This window comes from Xenopus laevis, chromosome 7L (genome assembly GCF_017654675.1).
Source record: "Xenopus laevis strain J_2021 chromosome 7L, Xenopus_laevis_v10.1, whole genome shotgun sequence".
Lineage (NCBI taxonomy): Eukaryota > Metazoa > Chordata > Amphibia > Anura > Pipidae > Xenopus > Xenopus laevis.
The window spans coordinates 75,828,351-75,845,536 of NC_054383.1; the positions used below are offsets into that span (position 1 = coordinate 75,828,351).

Below are 17,186 nucleotides of genomic sequence, written 5' to 3' on the forward strand. Positions count from 1 at the left end.
CACAAAACGAGTAGAGTTTATGGAGATGTAGCATTGATTAAAGACTTTTTTTTCTTCTTGTCTGTTTAACCCATGTTAAATATTCTGAGTGTCTAAATGCCCATATTTTTCTTGTTTACCATTTGCTGCTCCCTGTGCTGAGGGTTTTTATGTTTTTTTATTGGTGCTGGTGCACATGGATAGCTTTTCTACTGGGTGAGTATCACTATGCCTTGGCCTTTTGTGCTCCCTTTTTTTTTTTTGGTTAGCAGAAAACTAGGCTTGTCTATCTTAGGAGCCAATACTACAGAACTGATTATTACATTTTGATACAGAATGCACTTCCTTCTGGACTGTATGTGATGTTTACATTCTATATACAGTATATTGTGAGTCAGTCCCTAAGCTCAAGTAACTGACAGCAGTCAAGAGCATGCGCTGTGAATCAGTAGAAAAGATGTGTAACTGCTGAGGGCATCTTTAGAGGCATAGGCAGCAGGAGATTTTTTTGGTTGGGTGCCAGGAAATAAAGGTTTGGTGGTGCATATAGTATGACATAGGTTTGCCACCTGTCCTGTTTTGATTCAGAGGAAGGAGAAAACCCCATCTAAAGACTTTCCAATTTGCCTCACAAAACTCCTTCCTGACTCCAAGAGGGCAATCGGACCAGCTCCTGGATCAACTTTGTATTAAGATCTTTAACCCTATATTTTCTCCCTTGGCCATCTAAAAGGGGTTGTTCGTCTTCCAACATTTTTTCATTTTATTTAGTTTCAGAGAGTTCACCGGAAATAAAGTATTTTTCCAATTACTTTCTATTTTCTATGTGTGGCCATTCTTCTAATATTGAAGTGTAAATCTAATTTTTCACCTTTTAAAGCAGCTCTGGATGGGGTCACCGACTCTCTAAACTGTTCTAGATTGATACATTTACTTGATTCATTTCTTATATTTGTCCCTGCTGAACAGAATCCCAGAGTTTCATTAAAGGCAGCTGTTATAATTGATACAATAGTTGCTAATACTCCAGAGAAGCTCCTGAGAAATGTATCAACTAAATGTTGCAAAATTGTAACAGTTCGGAATCTGCTCCTGAATTACTGAGCAGACAGACTGAAACACAGGAACAGAGACAGGAACATTCAAGTTTAAAGGAGAAGGAAAGTCATTCTGCACTTGGAGGTGCCAAATGTTAGACACCCCAAGTGATTGTATTTACTTACCTGAAACCCCAGGCCGGTGCTCCTATCAGCAGAAAACTGCACCAGAAAACTGCTGTTAGGAGCACCGGCCCGGGGTTTCATATAAGTAAATACAATGACTTGGGGTGCCTAACATTTGGCACCCCCAAGTGCAAGATGACGTTCCATCTCCTTTAAACTTAGATTTTGTAAAAAATAAAAAATGGAAAGCAATTGAAAAAAGTATTTTTTTCTAGAGAACAATCTGAAAACAATGCAACTGAAAAAGTATTTGGAAGGTGAACAACCCCTTTAATAGGATGCAGCTTAATAGGATAATCTATGACTCACATTGTTATTCAATGGCCTCTTTTCCATTCTATTTCTTTCTTCTCTTTCTCCTCTTTTACTTTTTCTCCTTTATTTATCTATGCCTCTACCCAATTTTCTTTTCACCCATTATTGCCTTTTAATGTTATTTCCATTCCTATTTTCTAGCCTTCTCCAAAGCTACATCCACCAACCCACTTTGCTTCCTCATAATGAGCCTCATGCCGGGTACCAGCCGGGTAGAGTCTGTGTATGGCCAACATTATTCAGTACTGAAGACCTGCCAGTGCAGCCAAATTTATGAAATAGCACCAACCATTGTGTAGCCTTTGAGAACATTTCCATTTTCCTTTTTTAACTTCTCTCCGCTGAGCATCAAATTCCATTTGATGATATGGCCTACCTTGAAGAGAATGTTTTCTATCCACTTTTCTAATAGCCACATGCAACTTTGGGGACAAACCCTTGCCTAATTTACCAAAATGGTGGTCTGATCATAATAATAATTACAATTATTATCTCAGCTCCTAGTGGAATTAAGGTATTCAAGTACCATCTAGACCCACTTTAGAGGCCTTGATTATTGAACACCAATATAGACATCAATTTTTTCATTTAAATAATTTGACATTATTATATTTACAGTTGGTAGATACCTCTGAGCCATCCATGGTGATATGGAATCAGAAGCCATTTTAGCATAATGAAATATGGTCTGCAATCTGGTAATCTATACAGAAAATCTCCTTGGGTGCAAGTGTTCAAGGGAACATCTATAAATTAGCCCCTGAATATTAAAGGGATCCTGTCATCGGAAAACATGTTTTTTTCAAAACGCATCAGTTAATAGTGCTACTCCAGCAGAATTCTGCACTGAAATCCATTTCTCAAAAGAGCAAACAGATTTTTTTATATTCAATTTTGAAATCTGACACGGGACTAGACATTTTATCAATTTCCCAGCTGCCCCTGGTCATGTGACTTGTGCCTGCACTTTAGGAGAGAAATGCTTTCTGTCAGGCTGCTGTTTTTCCTTCTCAATGTAACTGAATGTGTCTCAGTGAGACATGGGTTTTTACTATTGAGTGTTGATCTACCAGGCAGCTGTTATCTTGTGTTAGGGAGCTGTTATCTGGTTACCTTCCCATTGTTCTTTTGTATGACTTGGGGCAGCTGGGAAATTGACAATATGTCTAGCCCCATGTCAGATTTCAAAATTGAATATAAAAAAATCTGTTTGCTCTTTTGAGAAATGGATTTCAGTGCAGAATTCTGCTGGAGCAGCACTCTTAACTGATTTATTTTGAAAATAATTTTTTTTCCCATGACAGTATCCCTTTAACATAGTTGATCCTTTAGGCTATGGACACACGGGCTGTTTTCAGAGGCTGAGTAATTATCCAGGATGAGCGAAGCAGATCTGCTCAGTGCCCCTGCCCATTGATTTGAATCCGATCAGCCTGTGTGCAGTCACACACAGGCTGAGATCAGCCCAAATATGCAGGCTGAAAAAGCCTGTGTGTCCATAGCCTCAGTGTCTCCATACTGCCTTTGGACATACTCAAGCCCACAAATTTTGGAAAGGTGTTTTTTAACATTACTTCTTTAGTCTTCACCCAAATACCCAACCAGATCCACAGCTATGTCTCCCCAAAAAAATGAAGTGTGAATAGACATCCTTTCTTACAAATGCCTCTTGCAGACCATTGGGTCATAGTTTATATCATCTTATCACAAAGTTAGATTCATTCTAGAATGAAATATGTAATATATATATATATATATATATATATATATATATATATATATATATATATATATATATATATATATATATATATATATATAAAATACACAAAAGCTATGAATTTCTTATAAATTATATCCTTATAAACGGTGAGTTCTGATGTCATTTCTGTCACATGACTCACTGAAATTTGTGTATTATAATAAATAAAGTACCCCCAGTTGTAAAATATGAGGATATTAGAAGTTACCTCGGAGTTCCATGACCTGTATAAAAACAGATCCTTCGGCCTCGTGTTTTTATATGGTCATAAAACTCCTCGGTAACTTATAATATCCTTATATTTTACAAGAGGGGGTACTTTATTCACTATATTATATATATATATATATATATATACATATATATATATATATAATGACAATATATATATATAATTCACAGATGCATATCCAACGTTTCGGTCCCCATTGGGACCTTTCTCAAGGATATATAGATATATATAAACAAAAAAGTTGGTAGCACAGTCCAGGGACTTGTATATAATAGAAAATCCTTTTATTAACTATGGCATAATGATCATTATGCCATAAATAATAAAAGGATTTTCTATTATATTCAAGTCCCTGGAGTGCGCTACCAACTTTTTTGTTTCTATACTGTTAATCCCAGGAGCAGCACCCGGGCGTATGATCATAGAGTTAATTGGAGGAGTGTGGATCTGTTTTGTTGGTATATATATATATATATATATATATATATATATATATATATATATATATATATATATATATATATATATATATATATATATATATATATATATATATATGCAACCATATCTTGTCATAAAAGTGCCTTTTTAGCTAGTACAGGTATAACATGGGTTGCATTGGGCTCTCTTACCCAGATTGTCCTTCATATGTGGAGAATGATAGGAGTGTGTTGTATCGAAAAAAATAGGACGCCAGAGGTTATTGCAAACAAAACGGTTTTATTGAACTGTACCACAGATCAATGAGGCAGTTTTGTTGTTGTCGGATACAGTGATAGGTACAGCAGGGTTCTGTGGCACCACTGTGGAGACGCATGGTAGATAACTGTTGTCCTGGACACTAATGTCCTAGAGGGAGTCCAGGAGGCGCTGTAAGAACACCAATGTAACGGTTGGCACCCTGAATCTAGAACCAATGCCAAGCACCCTGGTCTCGGCTCGTGCTTCTGCCTGTAGCAGCCGCCTTTGGCCTCGGGAGGAGCCCTCAGCTACTCAGATACCGCCAGGTCTTAAAACGAGAGGTGCAAGGTGAATGGTTCTAAACAAGCGAAGGGGCACAACTGTAGGTCGTGGTACAAGGCCGGGTCGGGGCAGGCAGAGAATAAACGTAGTCAGGCAGGCAAGGGTCAAACCAGGAAATCAGAGGGGTTAAGCAGAAGAGGTAGTCGGTATTCAGACAAGGGTCAGTATCCAGAGGTCAGAATAGTCAAAAGCCAGGCAGGGGTCACAACAGGAATCAAATACAGATTAATCAGAAGCTCTAAAGCACAGAAGCACCAGGAACAAGATCCTATAACGGGCAATGTGTAGAAAAGCTTTGTGGCTTTAAATACTTTCAAATTTCGCGCCACTGCGCGCTGACGTCACACACCAGCGCGCATGCACAAACAAACCAGGAAGCAGCGCGCCTCACGCGCCCTAACTATTACACTTTTGCGGCCCAGAGGAGCTGCAGCGTGGTGGGCGTCCCCGCTGAGGAGGCTACAGGCGTCCCTGCAGACCTCCTCCCACTAGAACACCAGGGTGAGTTATCACAACCTCTTTCAGGCTGTAGTTGACACAGTCCAGGGATAAATGTGCTAAACCTGAATTCAAGGTTTAGCACATTTAGCCATTAATGCCTAAGGAGAGCTACCACCAACTACAATCCTTTGGTGGAGCACCAGGGTGCTACTCCTGAGAAATGCTAGTCCTAAACAGACTAAACCTTGTTCACTGGGCCCCTGCTCCTTGGCTTTCACTAGAAAGGCTGTTCCTCTAGAGCAGGGGCACCCAACCTTTTTTACCTGTGAGCCACATTAAAAAAAAAAGAGTCGGGGAGCAATACAAACATGCAAAAAGTTACTTGGGTGCCAAATACGGATTGTGATTGGCCATTTGATAGCCCCTATGTGGACTGGCAGCCTACAGGAGACTCTATTTGACAGTATACCTGTTTTTTATGCAACCAAAGCTTGCTTGGAATTCAAAAATAAGCACCTGCTTTGAGGCCACTGAGAGCAACATCCAAGGGGTTGGAGTGCAACATGTTGCTCGCGAGCTACTGGTTGGGGATCACTGCTCTAGAGAAAAACTCTTTGCAAGGCCAGCTGAAATCACGCTCCCCAGACACATTTACCATCAGAAGATAAGAGGCCAAAGAGGAAGAACCAACCCTTCCAATCACTATATTAAAGTGTGACAGGAAGTGCTTGCTAACTATAAAGGCCAATAATATAGATGTGTAAATAAGATAAGGCTTCTGTCTAGCAACAAGGGGAATAGCATTTGTATACAATTTCTATCCATCCGGGCTGTTAACCCTATCTGGGCCACAGAACCAATGAGGTGAGTTGGATGGCAGCAAAAAAGCCGCTCCTGGTACCTTTAAGAGTCAACTATCTTATTGATCACTTAATTTCATAACTTAATTTAGAAAACTTTGAAAATAAATCAGCCAGATATAGGCAAGAAACAAATTATGGGGTATATAGGTATTTATCAAAGAGTGACTTTACAGATCGCCACAGTCCTCTAGAGTGAAATTCCACCACTGTCCTCTTTATTTCTATGGGATTTTTAAAAGATTTGTTTCAAAATCCCATAGAAATGAATGGAGAATGGTAGAGTTTCAATCTAGAGGACTGTGGCGATCTCTAACTTCACTCTTTGATAAATGTACCCCTATGTTTGAAGTCAAATCTCACAGTTTACATCTTTGTCATATTCACAAAAAGGGCCGCCACCTTTTCTGGAAAAAAAACTACCAACCTTTGTATATTACATTTCTTCTCTATTCATAACATTGTACAACATTTAGTCAGTCTGTATGTAAATGCTATTTCTAATACACAAAAGCCATGAATATCTGGTAAATTATATCCTTATTAACGGTGAGTTCTGATGTCATCAGTTATAAACGGTGAGTTCTGATGTCATTTCTGTCACAGGACTCACTGAAACTTGTGTATTATAATAAATGAAGTACCCCCAGTTGCAAAATATGTGGATATTAGAAGTTACCTCGGAGTTCTTTGACCTGTATAAATACACGTGGCCTTCTGCCTCATGTTTTTATATGGTCATGAAACTCCTTGGTAACTTATAATATCCTTATAATTTACAGGAGGGGGTACTTTATTCACTATATATTGACATTCTAGATTAGAACCTCTTGCAAAAGAAAACAAAGCCGTACGAAATAAAGAGGAACGGAAACTGCACAGCAGGGTAACAAACTCCATTAACAACAAGTAACCCTTCCACCCGCAGCTCAACTCTTGAAACAATGAAGTGGGTTTCGCGGCGCAGCCTTTGTTGACTTGTCCAAATATGGACTGGGGGGAGTAGCCCTCCATTGATAAATGAGCAACACCACATACCGAGACATTAGCGCAGCAACTGAAGGGGCGGGGCCAGATTCGATGGGCAAATAGCTAAATTACAGTCAACAGGGGTGGCAAAAGAAAGTGGAGCCATAGCCTGTTGTCCCATTGGATGAACAGTGGACGGCAGGATCTGCAGCGCTGTGGGCGTGTGTTTACTTTCTGGGAGAACGGGCGTGGTTCTGGGCGGCACCTGGGTTTGGTGACGTCAATTCCGGATGCGCTTGGAGCTTTGGCTGCGGTTGGGTAAGGTTCTTCAGTCTGGTATCAGAAGCGCAGGAGAGAGGAGTTGGTGAGCGTGGGAAACATTGACATGGGGACCTCACCTACGCTTTTCGCTATGATAGCTGGAATATTAGTCCCAGCACTTGCCGGTTATATCGAGGTAAGCCTTTTACTTCTTAGGCGTTCCTCTGCTAAATCACTGCTTTAGACCTTAGAAACCAATGGATCCTAGTATAAGCCATATACTGTTGGGGGGTAAAGTCATTCCATTCCTGTGCCTTGGCCCGTCCTGCTGCGGGAGAACTGACATACAGATCCCTTAGGGATGCTGCCCGTGGTTTCGCCTTCCTTACATTTCATTAGGACACTGCGTGATAAATCCAGCTTGATGGCTAGGAAATGGTTAACTTCCCGTTTGTCTCTCAGGATATCCTTTAGTTTATTGGCTCCACTCCACCCACTGCCTTTTGATCCCCCTTTTCCCCCCTGGCACAGTTATAAGATGCCTGGCTGAAAGCTGGTGCTTCTGCCACTTCATACAGTCACAGAATCAAATGTGGCTTTAAGTCATGTGTTTTTTTTTTTGTTTTATGGGATTTTGAAAGGCTGATTATTCCCATTTTCGGGGAGATTAGCCACTAAGCCATTAAGCATTATTAACCGTGTGTGTTCTACAGGATGGGCACTGATAGCATCTGTTTGTGCCTCTGGTAGAGAGGGGGTTACATGTATTAAATGATTATGCTGGACGGAATGTGTAAAGCCTTTTCTGTTTTATCTCCAGTTTCTCTATCAGATAAGGTGCTTGCCTCCCTCTGGCATATTTATATAAAATGTCTGCATCTACCATATGACCTCTGTTAGAGATCTGGTTAGCGGATAAAGGTCGGCATTACAATCACTTTGTTTTTCTCCTTGATATTTTAACATTGCTGCTTGTGTTCTCAGAATGATTGTTTACAACACTTAATGCTAACTGCTTGGTAGGTTATTGTGCTGCCCATTAATGACTAAAGGTCCCCATAGACGGAAAGATTTCTCTTGCCGAAGGACCGATTTTAGCGAAGTCTGACCAATCCTTCGAAAATTATTGTGCGGTTAGTGGGATTCAATTATGATTTTTCGGCCGACATCTGTCAGGAAATTGATCGGCCAGGTTAAAAAAGTCTTTGTCGGTCCTAGTGCAATCTATCTATGTTTGCAGGGCCAAGCAGGCAGCTCCCCTTTGTTTTCCTGGCAAATTGGTCTTTTTAGTTGATGGACAATTCGTACGAGCATACAATCGTTCCGAGATATTCGTGGTCTCACGATGATGATCAGATGTTTTAAAAATCTCAACATCTATGGCCAGCTTAACTTGGATCTGTCCAAAAACAGCTGCAGAGGGAGGATATATTTTGAGTCTTGGAATCTAGGCCATCTGATGTCTATGGTTTTCACCTTACTAGATTTATACATGTCTGTCCTATGAAAACAAACTTAAAGGGATCCTGTCATCGGAAAACATGTTTTTTTCAAAATGCATCAGTTAATAGTGCTGCTCCAGCAGAATTCTGCACGGAAATCCATTTCTCAAAAGAGCAAACAGATTTTTTGATATTCAATTTCGAAATCTGACATGGGGCTAGACATTTTATCAATTTCCCAGCTGCCCCAGGTCATGTGACGTGTGCCTACATTTTAGGAGAGAAATGCTTTCTGGCAGGCTGCTGTTTTTCCTTCTCAATGTAACTGAATGTGTCTCAGTGAGACATGGGTTTTTACTATTGAGTGTTGTTCTTAGATCTACCAGGGAGCTGTTATCTTTTGTTAGGGAGCTGCTATCTGGTTACCTTCCCATTGTTCTTTTGTTTGGCTGCTTGGGGGAAAAAGGGAGAAGGTGATATCACTCTATCTAACTTGCAGTAAAGAGTGATTGAAGTTTATCAGAGCACAAGTCACATGACTTGGGGCAGCTGGGAAATTGACACAATGTCTAGCCCCATGTCAGATTTCAAAATTGAATATAAAAAGATCTGTTTGCTCTTTTGAGAATTGGATTTCAGTGCAGAATTCTGCAAAAAAATTTTTTTCCATGACAGTATCCCTTTAAGATGTTTCCACAAAGGCTATTTAAGAAGATGATTTTGGTTAGTTTCTGAACCCCGAATGCATTTCTTTTTTCCATACTCTGTTGACTGCCGTACCAGCAAGGGAATAACGTCTCGGCAAAAGATGCAAAGTAATAGGCAACTTTGCGGTTTGCTGATAAAATATTGCCTCCCCTTTGTAATTGTGGGAGGGGGTCAACATTGTTTGTTGTCTCGATTAATGATTTGCAGGCTAAGGTGCAATAATATGCTGTGGATTAACATAGAGCAGCGATACCCAACCAGTAGCTCGTGAGCAACTTGGTGCTCTCCAACCCCTTGGATGTTGCTCCCTGTGGCCTCAAAGCAGGTGCTTATTTTTTCTTTTTATAAAGAAAACCTACTTTCCGTTTAGAATCTTCCTCTGGAAGGGTCTGATGCTTCCTTCATTTTACATGTGTGATGCTTTGATATATTTTCTGCCTTAGAAGAGGTGTTTTTATAGCAGTCACATTCCTTTCCATTTGTTAGTAAAGCTGCCTTGAGAATTTCTGACCTCTATGTATTTGGTATCTTTAAGAGCAGCTTCAAACTAGGAGTAGGTGTTTTGCATATTAGCATGAATGACCAATTAGAGAATGTATGTAAGATTTATAAAAAAATTTTTAACCAGATTGATAACATGGTTTGCAATGGTGTGTTTCAGAGAACCCACAGTGTTGAAGGAGAACAGAGTATATAGTGGCAGTAATTGTATGCTCTGTATTTTATAATTCCACTGTTGCAGCAGGTGCATTAACAGTTGATGTGGACTTTTATTTTACCTTCGAAACCCAACATTAGATACCAACATTAGATATATGCTTATGTGATGTAAGTCATTTTAATTGAAATACTTGATTATATATATATATAACCTTTTTTTTCAAAGTAATGTAATATTTACCTGTTTCAATATTATGGTTGTTATGAGGATGCAAGCCACTCTTCCCTTATTATGCTAATGATTTTTGTGCCGCCTCAGCTTCAAGCATTATTGCTGGCACACTGCTATGATATAATGGGTAGGAGGTTGCATTGTTTACAATGCCATTGCACTTAAATTAGTTTTGCATGTCAATGAGGCGACAGGTGTAACAGGTGGTCACGAGTCTTGTATTTTACACGTGATGTTGACTTGGTAAAACTAAACGGCTTTGGAATTACTGCATCTGGGCCACTGGAGGTATCCAAGTCAGTTTTTATTTTGGAAGCATTGAATCTAAAGTGTTATGAGTTGAAGTGTCTGCACTTAGGTCACAGGGTTTTGTTTTTTTTTGGTGGCCAGTTTATATTTACCTAGCATATGATTTAAGTACAATACTTTGCATTAACTATTGTGGTTCATGTTCCACACATGATGGAGCCATCACAGATAATTTTGCTCATGAATAGTCTGTTGCAAAATGTTTCTCTGGTTTTCAGTGGGTGCAGTTATACCTGTAATAGAGTTCTGCAAAAAGCTGTTCATTGTAGGAAACAACATGGCAGATGTTTTTTCATACTTTATTTCTGTCTATAATTAAGTCCTTTGTCTATAATGCTCTCAATGCCTTGTGTTAAACCACTGGACTATTTACTGCCCTTCTATATTTGCAATCTAACCATCTGACCAGCAGCCACAGACATGTCTTGTTAACCACACATTGACTTGTGATCAGCATAGATTAAAAGTAATATATATGCCCAATTTTTTGTTTAAAAATTGTGCTAAACACTATCTGAACTTCCCAGTAATTAAAATTAATATATTTTTTACAAAGGCATACCTGATTCCACCGACTGAAAGGAAAGCATAATACTCTGATGAACCATTTCCCAACATCCTTTAGGGTAAGGCCACACAGAGATTCGCGGAGATTTTGTCGCCTGGCGTCTAATTGCCACGTCTTTTGCGCGACTATCTCCCCGAACTGCCTCAGCGTTTTTCCCCATAGGCTAAAACTCAAAGTCGCCTGCGCTAATGCACACGCAGCAATGCGTTTTCTATAGTTGCCCAAGTTGCCTCAGTGAAAGATGTTGGGAAATTGTTTCCTTTCAATCTGTAAAATCGGCTATGTTTGTGTAAAAAAATTAATAACATTTTATGGAAATTCACAGTGTTTATGCATCTTTTCTGCATAAATACCATTTAACAAATAAAGTAGAATTTACCATTATCTGACAACAGGCGTTTGTAGATTTTTAATGTCTATGGTAGATAAAGGGCTAAAGGCTAAAAAATTAAAAATTGTTAAAATGGTAAATGTTTATATACCTAAACGTTTGGAGAGCTCCTTTAATACATTTGTCAGTAAGCGAATGTCAGATGGGCAACTCCGTGATTGACAAATGCTTTCCTAATAATTTAAAGCTTGAATGGCAAAAAAACCCTGCCCTGAAGTCATGTTTGTTTGTATTTTTCTTTCTGGTAAAGCAGTAAGGCATTCCTGTAATGTTTGCCTCCAGGTTATAGAGGCTGCAGATCAGATTACTAACAAAGCAAGAGAGAACTGTTCTCTTGGAAAGGGAGTTGTCTGCCGCACCTGCTAAAAATCATATATTTAATATCCTTTTAGATGTTAAATAGCACATTTATTCTTTACTCCATTAAATGTACTGTGGAAAAAGATTCCACACTCTGCTCATACATTGGGGTACAAAATAAGAGTGTTTAATAAAATTCAAGATCAAACATGAATATTTTAAACTCAACCTATACCCAGTACATAATAATCAGCATCTTCTCCAATGCAACATTTGAGGAAAGTGTTCTTTATTACATATAGTTCTCTCCATAAGAAACTGTATGGATAAAATAGTAAATGTATTGTAAAATATCTGGGAATTGTATGTCACTGAGGATTTACATGACCATATAAAAGCACATGGGCAAAGGCTGAAGGCCTTTTTTGCATATTATACAAACCCTGAGTGCCGGTACATGAGTAAGAGTAGAATCCAAAGAGCAAACATGCTCCTAATTTAACAGTGATAGAAAGCAGCAAGATTTATAATTTCCAGATGTGCTTTATTTGTACAAGTATGCCATCCATTATCTGAAAAACTGTTATCCAGAAGACTCTGAATTACAGGAAGGCAATTTCCCATGGACTCCATTTTAAACCAATAATTAAATTTTTTAAAAAATCCCTTTCTCTCTAATAATAAGAGTACCTTGTACTTGATCCCAACTAAGATATCATTAATCATTATTGGAGGCAGAACAATCCTATTGAGTTGATCATTCTTTTATTTATTAATTTTTTAGTTGGCTTGTTGAGATGCAAATTATGGAATGATCCCTAATCCAGCAAACACTAGTTCCTGAACATTCTGGATAATAGGCCCCATACCTGTATATTCTTTTGTAGTATATCTTCTATTTCAGAAAGATTATTCTTTTAGAGTGTATTATAGTATTATTCAGCCATTTACCGAAAAGGATATTCGTGAAATAGTGGAACTTCAACTATTTCTGAATTGCTCCTTCAAACTCTTACTTCCGATTTTATATGCAAAGCAGTGGTTCCAGTTGTACACACGTGTAAATCCTATGTGTAGAATGGCAACATTTAAGATTCATAGCAAGAAAGGACTTTTACCAGAAAGGAAATAGAAGCTGTCACATAGGTGCCAGAAAATGAATTCCTCCATGCAAGCAGAAAAATATTGATCTTTCAGAAATAGTAACGTTTTAACTAAAACATAATTTGCCCAATTTTATCCATTATTTTTAAGTTAAAATAAGTACTACTTATTCTCACAACCACATCTCTTTATACATAAAATATATAGCCATGGCTAGACCGAGCTTAATTAATTTTTAGTGGACACATCTATAAAATCTGTATGCTATACTGTAAGCTTACAGGGACCTTGTAAACGTACACAACAGAAATCACTTAGTGCTAATGGTGCTTTACAGAAGTCATAGTTAGCAAACAGAATAATTACTTAAGCTGGGCTGAAGGGGTATTTATTGCCAAGCCAGGGGAATACTGGGCTGCAGGGCTGGCCACATGTAAGCACTGAAGTTTAGCAAGTATGGAAGCAGTGTTAAAGGGGTTGTTCAACTTCAAACAACTAGTTGGTTTTAGACAGATCACCAGAAATAACAACTTTTTCTATTTCTATGTGACAGTGTTTTACTAATATTGAAGTGTAAAGTGTCATTTTTTGCCTTTTGAAGCAGCCCTGGGATGGGCGGTCGTCGACCCTGTAAACTGTTCTAAATTGATACCTTTAGTTGATACATTTGTGATTTTTGTCTTTGCTGAGCAGAATCTCTGGGTTTCATTAATGGCAGCTGTTAGAATTGATACAATAGTTGCTAATACTCCAGAAATGCTGCTGAGAAATGTATCTCAATATTGCTAAATTGTAACAGTTTAGAGTCTGCACCTGAATTACAGATCTGCCAGACTCAAACACCAAAGACAGGGACAGTCAACTTAGATTTTGAAAAACAGTAATTGAAAAAAGTCTTTATTTCTGGGGAACAATCTAAAAACAACGGAATTGAAAAAAGTGTTTGGAAGGTGAACAATCCCATAGTCACATGTTGCCCTATGTTAAAGCAAATAACTTCAAGTTTATCTAGGAGGGCTGTGCAGTGGCTCTTGCTAACCTATTGTGGCCTTGGAATAAAATAAGACCTATACAGAATCCCTTCCCATGTTTGTTACCATTACTAAAGTGCTTGAAAATGTGAGCAAAACATGAGATTACAAAGGTTACAAAAATAGTACACTTTGTACATTGTGATTTCCTTGTCTATCTGTTTTGTATTCAGTCATAACTCTGAAACCTGCTGATGTGTATATATGTTAGACTTCCTGTTGCTTTTTAAAAGAGTTCTTGTCTAGTCTTGGGGAATTTTTGGTGACGGGTTTTAATATTACCCCAATGCCCAAGGGGGCACTTCCCACCCATATATAATTTTGTATTTGCTTTGTGTAAATGTGTGTATTGCAGAAAGAAACATGCAATCATTCGTGAATAAGAAAGTATCAACCATGTTGTACAGTATGTACTTCTTTCTGTATACATTGTTTGTAATGCTAATACAGTGTTTAGCGGATTCTTCCTCCCCTCCTTTTTCTACTAATTAAGGCTTGTTGTCTACCAAAATCAGTGATCCCCAACCAGTAGCTTGTGAGCTCCCAATGGCAACTGGGGCATTGTTACTGCTAAAGGGCTGTGGTTGCCTAAAGGTGGCCATACACGGGCCGATAAAAGCTGCCGACAGACCGAGTCGGCAGCTTATTGGCCCGTGTATGGGGCCCCCTGACGGGCTTCCCTGATTGAGATCTGGCCGAAAGTCGGCCAGATCTCGATCGGATGGGACTAAAAATCCCGTCGGATCGCGGCCGCATATGTTCGTTGATGCGGTCCTGCAATCCGACCGCCCGTTGGGCATCTTTATGATCCGATCGTTGGGCCCTAGGGATCTCTCGAGCGGATCTCTCTGTGTATGGCCACCTTTGGGCTGGTACAGAAGCCCAAAACATAATGTACAGCATTTCTTCTTTGAATGATCTGACCAGTCTTCAGTGCTGGCCTTTGATGGCATGTCACCATTTCTACAGCATTCATTGAGCTTATTGCAGATCCATCCACAACCATGAAAAACTAAACTATGTGAGGCAGAAGTTGAGGCTGAGAAGTTAATTCAGCTGTGGGATTCCTTATTTGGAAACCCCAAATTACTGGGAAAGCCATCTTGCATAGAATCAATTTTAAGCAAATAATTTTAGTTTTTCTGAATTACTTTTTTTCTATAATAAAAAAACAGTACCTTTATACTAGATCATTATTAAACTGCATAATTCCATATCGGTAGAAAAACAATTCCATTAGATTTATTTAATGTTGAAATGTTTTTTTTAGTAGACTTAAGGGATAGGTCCCTTATCCAGAAAACTCCATGTTCCAAGCATTCTAGATAATAGATCCTGTACCTGTAGTTGAAAAACACAACAACAAGTTAAGATACAGAAATGGCAGCAACAAGGGAGATTTGTGTAGGGTTGTGGGTGGGTGAAAAGAAGGCTATGTGAAAAGGAAAGTGTGAAAAAAAAAAAAAAAAAAAAAAGCTGAAGTAAAAAGATGAATAATAATGCTGGTAGAATGCAGGAATGTAGATTGGGGGTGGGGTCAGGAACAGCTGAATGGAAGGAATATGAAAAAGCAGGAGGAATAATGAACGTGGAAAGCACCCGTGAAAATTTACATGTGGAAATGCAAGTTTAACAATTTTGGTTTTTGCCCTAAGGCTGCTTTTTATTTGCTGCCCTTAAAGGTCTGCTTCTGTCACTCATGGTTGCTAAGCCGACATATCAATGTATGTGCCAGGTTTGTATTGCTCTCATGAATTGGTATGCAAACGAATAACGGGGAAGTGAATATGCATGTGGCATATCCACATATCGCTAGTGAAAGTGCAGTAAAATGATACTTGTATCATAAATATATATACTTGTATTAAAAGGGATTTTAATATAGAACTTTATACTATGTAAGAATTTATCCAGCATTTAAAAAATTGTTTTTCATTTAAGGAAGCTTCTATGAGGAAAAAATGTAAGCTTGACCTGTCTGCCAGTGCTTAAAGCGGCTGTTCACCTTTGAGATAACTTTTAGTATGATGTAGTGAGTGATATACTGAGACAATTTGCAGATGGTTTTCATGTTTTATTATTTGTGGTTTTTGAGTTGTTTAGCTTTTTATTCAGCAGCTCTTCAGTTTGTAACCCCTGGTTGCTGGGGTCCAAATTACCCTAGCAACCATGCATTCATTTCAAGAGACATGAGTATGAATAGCTGGGGGTCTGAATAGAAAGATGAGTAATAAAAAGCAATAACATTAAATGTGTACCCTTAGAGCATTTGTTTTTAGAAGGTGTCGGTGAGCCTCATTTGAAAGAGTCAGACGAGAAAGACAAATAATTCAAAAACGATAAAAAATAAATAACAAAGACCAGTTGAAAAGTTGCTTAGAATTGGCTATTCCGTAACACACCAAATGTTAACTTAAAGGGGAACTATCCCTTTAATAAAGTATCGTCAAAATAACCTACACAAAATAATTTCATGCTTGACACATGCCAGCACTGCTCAACGGCTCCCTTTGAAGGTCAGCATGTCCAAACCCTAAGATTGCTCTTTATCTGCGTTTCTAGTTTTTAATGAAAAAATCACAATTTAACAAAGATAGCAATTGAGATTTTAAAATAAAATACATTTTTAAAAAAATTCTTTGCGCTTCATATGCACCTGGTATTAGTGGTTTAATAATGCAGATACTCAGAATAGAAAAATAGAAAATTTATGTAATTGAGTAAGTTTTATATGTTGGGGTTAGATTTCCTTTAAAGATACTAGTGTGGAAATACAGCATTGGTCTTCTCTACTATCCATATGTGTATACATTTTTTTGGGGGGGGGGAAACAAAGTACCCCAAATCACCCTTTCATTAAAAATAACTGGGATCACTGCTTGTTAAATATTTTTAGCACCATGGTTAAGGCAAGTGGCCATATAAGGAAAAATATATGAAGGTCTGATTTTGTGCATTCTTCATTTCTTTCCCATCTTTGAAAATAAGCGAATTATCAGCAGTTGCTCTTGTTTCTGTATCACAGAGTGCTGGTGGAAACTCAGAGAATTAAGCGGAGTCCTTAGACCAGATGTAAGGGCCAGAACTAAAGTGTTTTTTTTTTTTTTTTTTTTTTTTACAGATATTCCACCCGAAAGGTACTGCAAAAAAAATTCCTTCTGTTTTATTGTACCTATAAGTGCAGTATGAAAATTTATGGTGTATGTCCCCTTTAAATGACTTCACAGGTTGTCCCCTTTAAATGACTTCACAGGTAACAGCCTGATGTTGAATTCTGGTCTCTTATCTCAATTACTTTGTTTTAAAGTTCAGCTATGGTACATTTTAAAGTTTACAAACATGAACAGTGCAGGAATGTAGTGACATCCATAATTCT

General features: G+C 38.4%; 1 protein-coding gene across 9 annotated transcripts in view; it reads left to right on the plus strand.

Annotated features, from left to right (window-relative positions):
• Positions 1–7,052: 7,052 nt before the first annotated feature.
• The window catches only part of aplp2.L (amyloid beta (A4) precursor-like protein 2 L homeolog), a 75,329-nt gene continuing 65,195 nt past the window's right edge, over positions 7,053–17,186 (plus strand). The window contains exon 1 of one of the 9 annotated variants that reach the window (XM_041568451.1): positions 7,053–7,261. In XM_041568451.1, coding sequence (XP_041424385.1) covers positions 7,190–7,261 — 72 coding nt within the window. In that variant the 5' untranslated portion in view covers positions 7,053–7,189. 9 annotated transcript variants of the gene reach the window in all.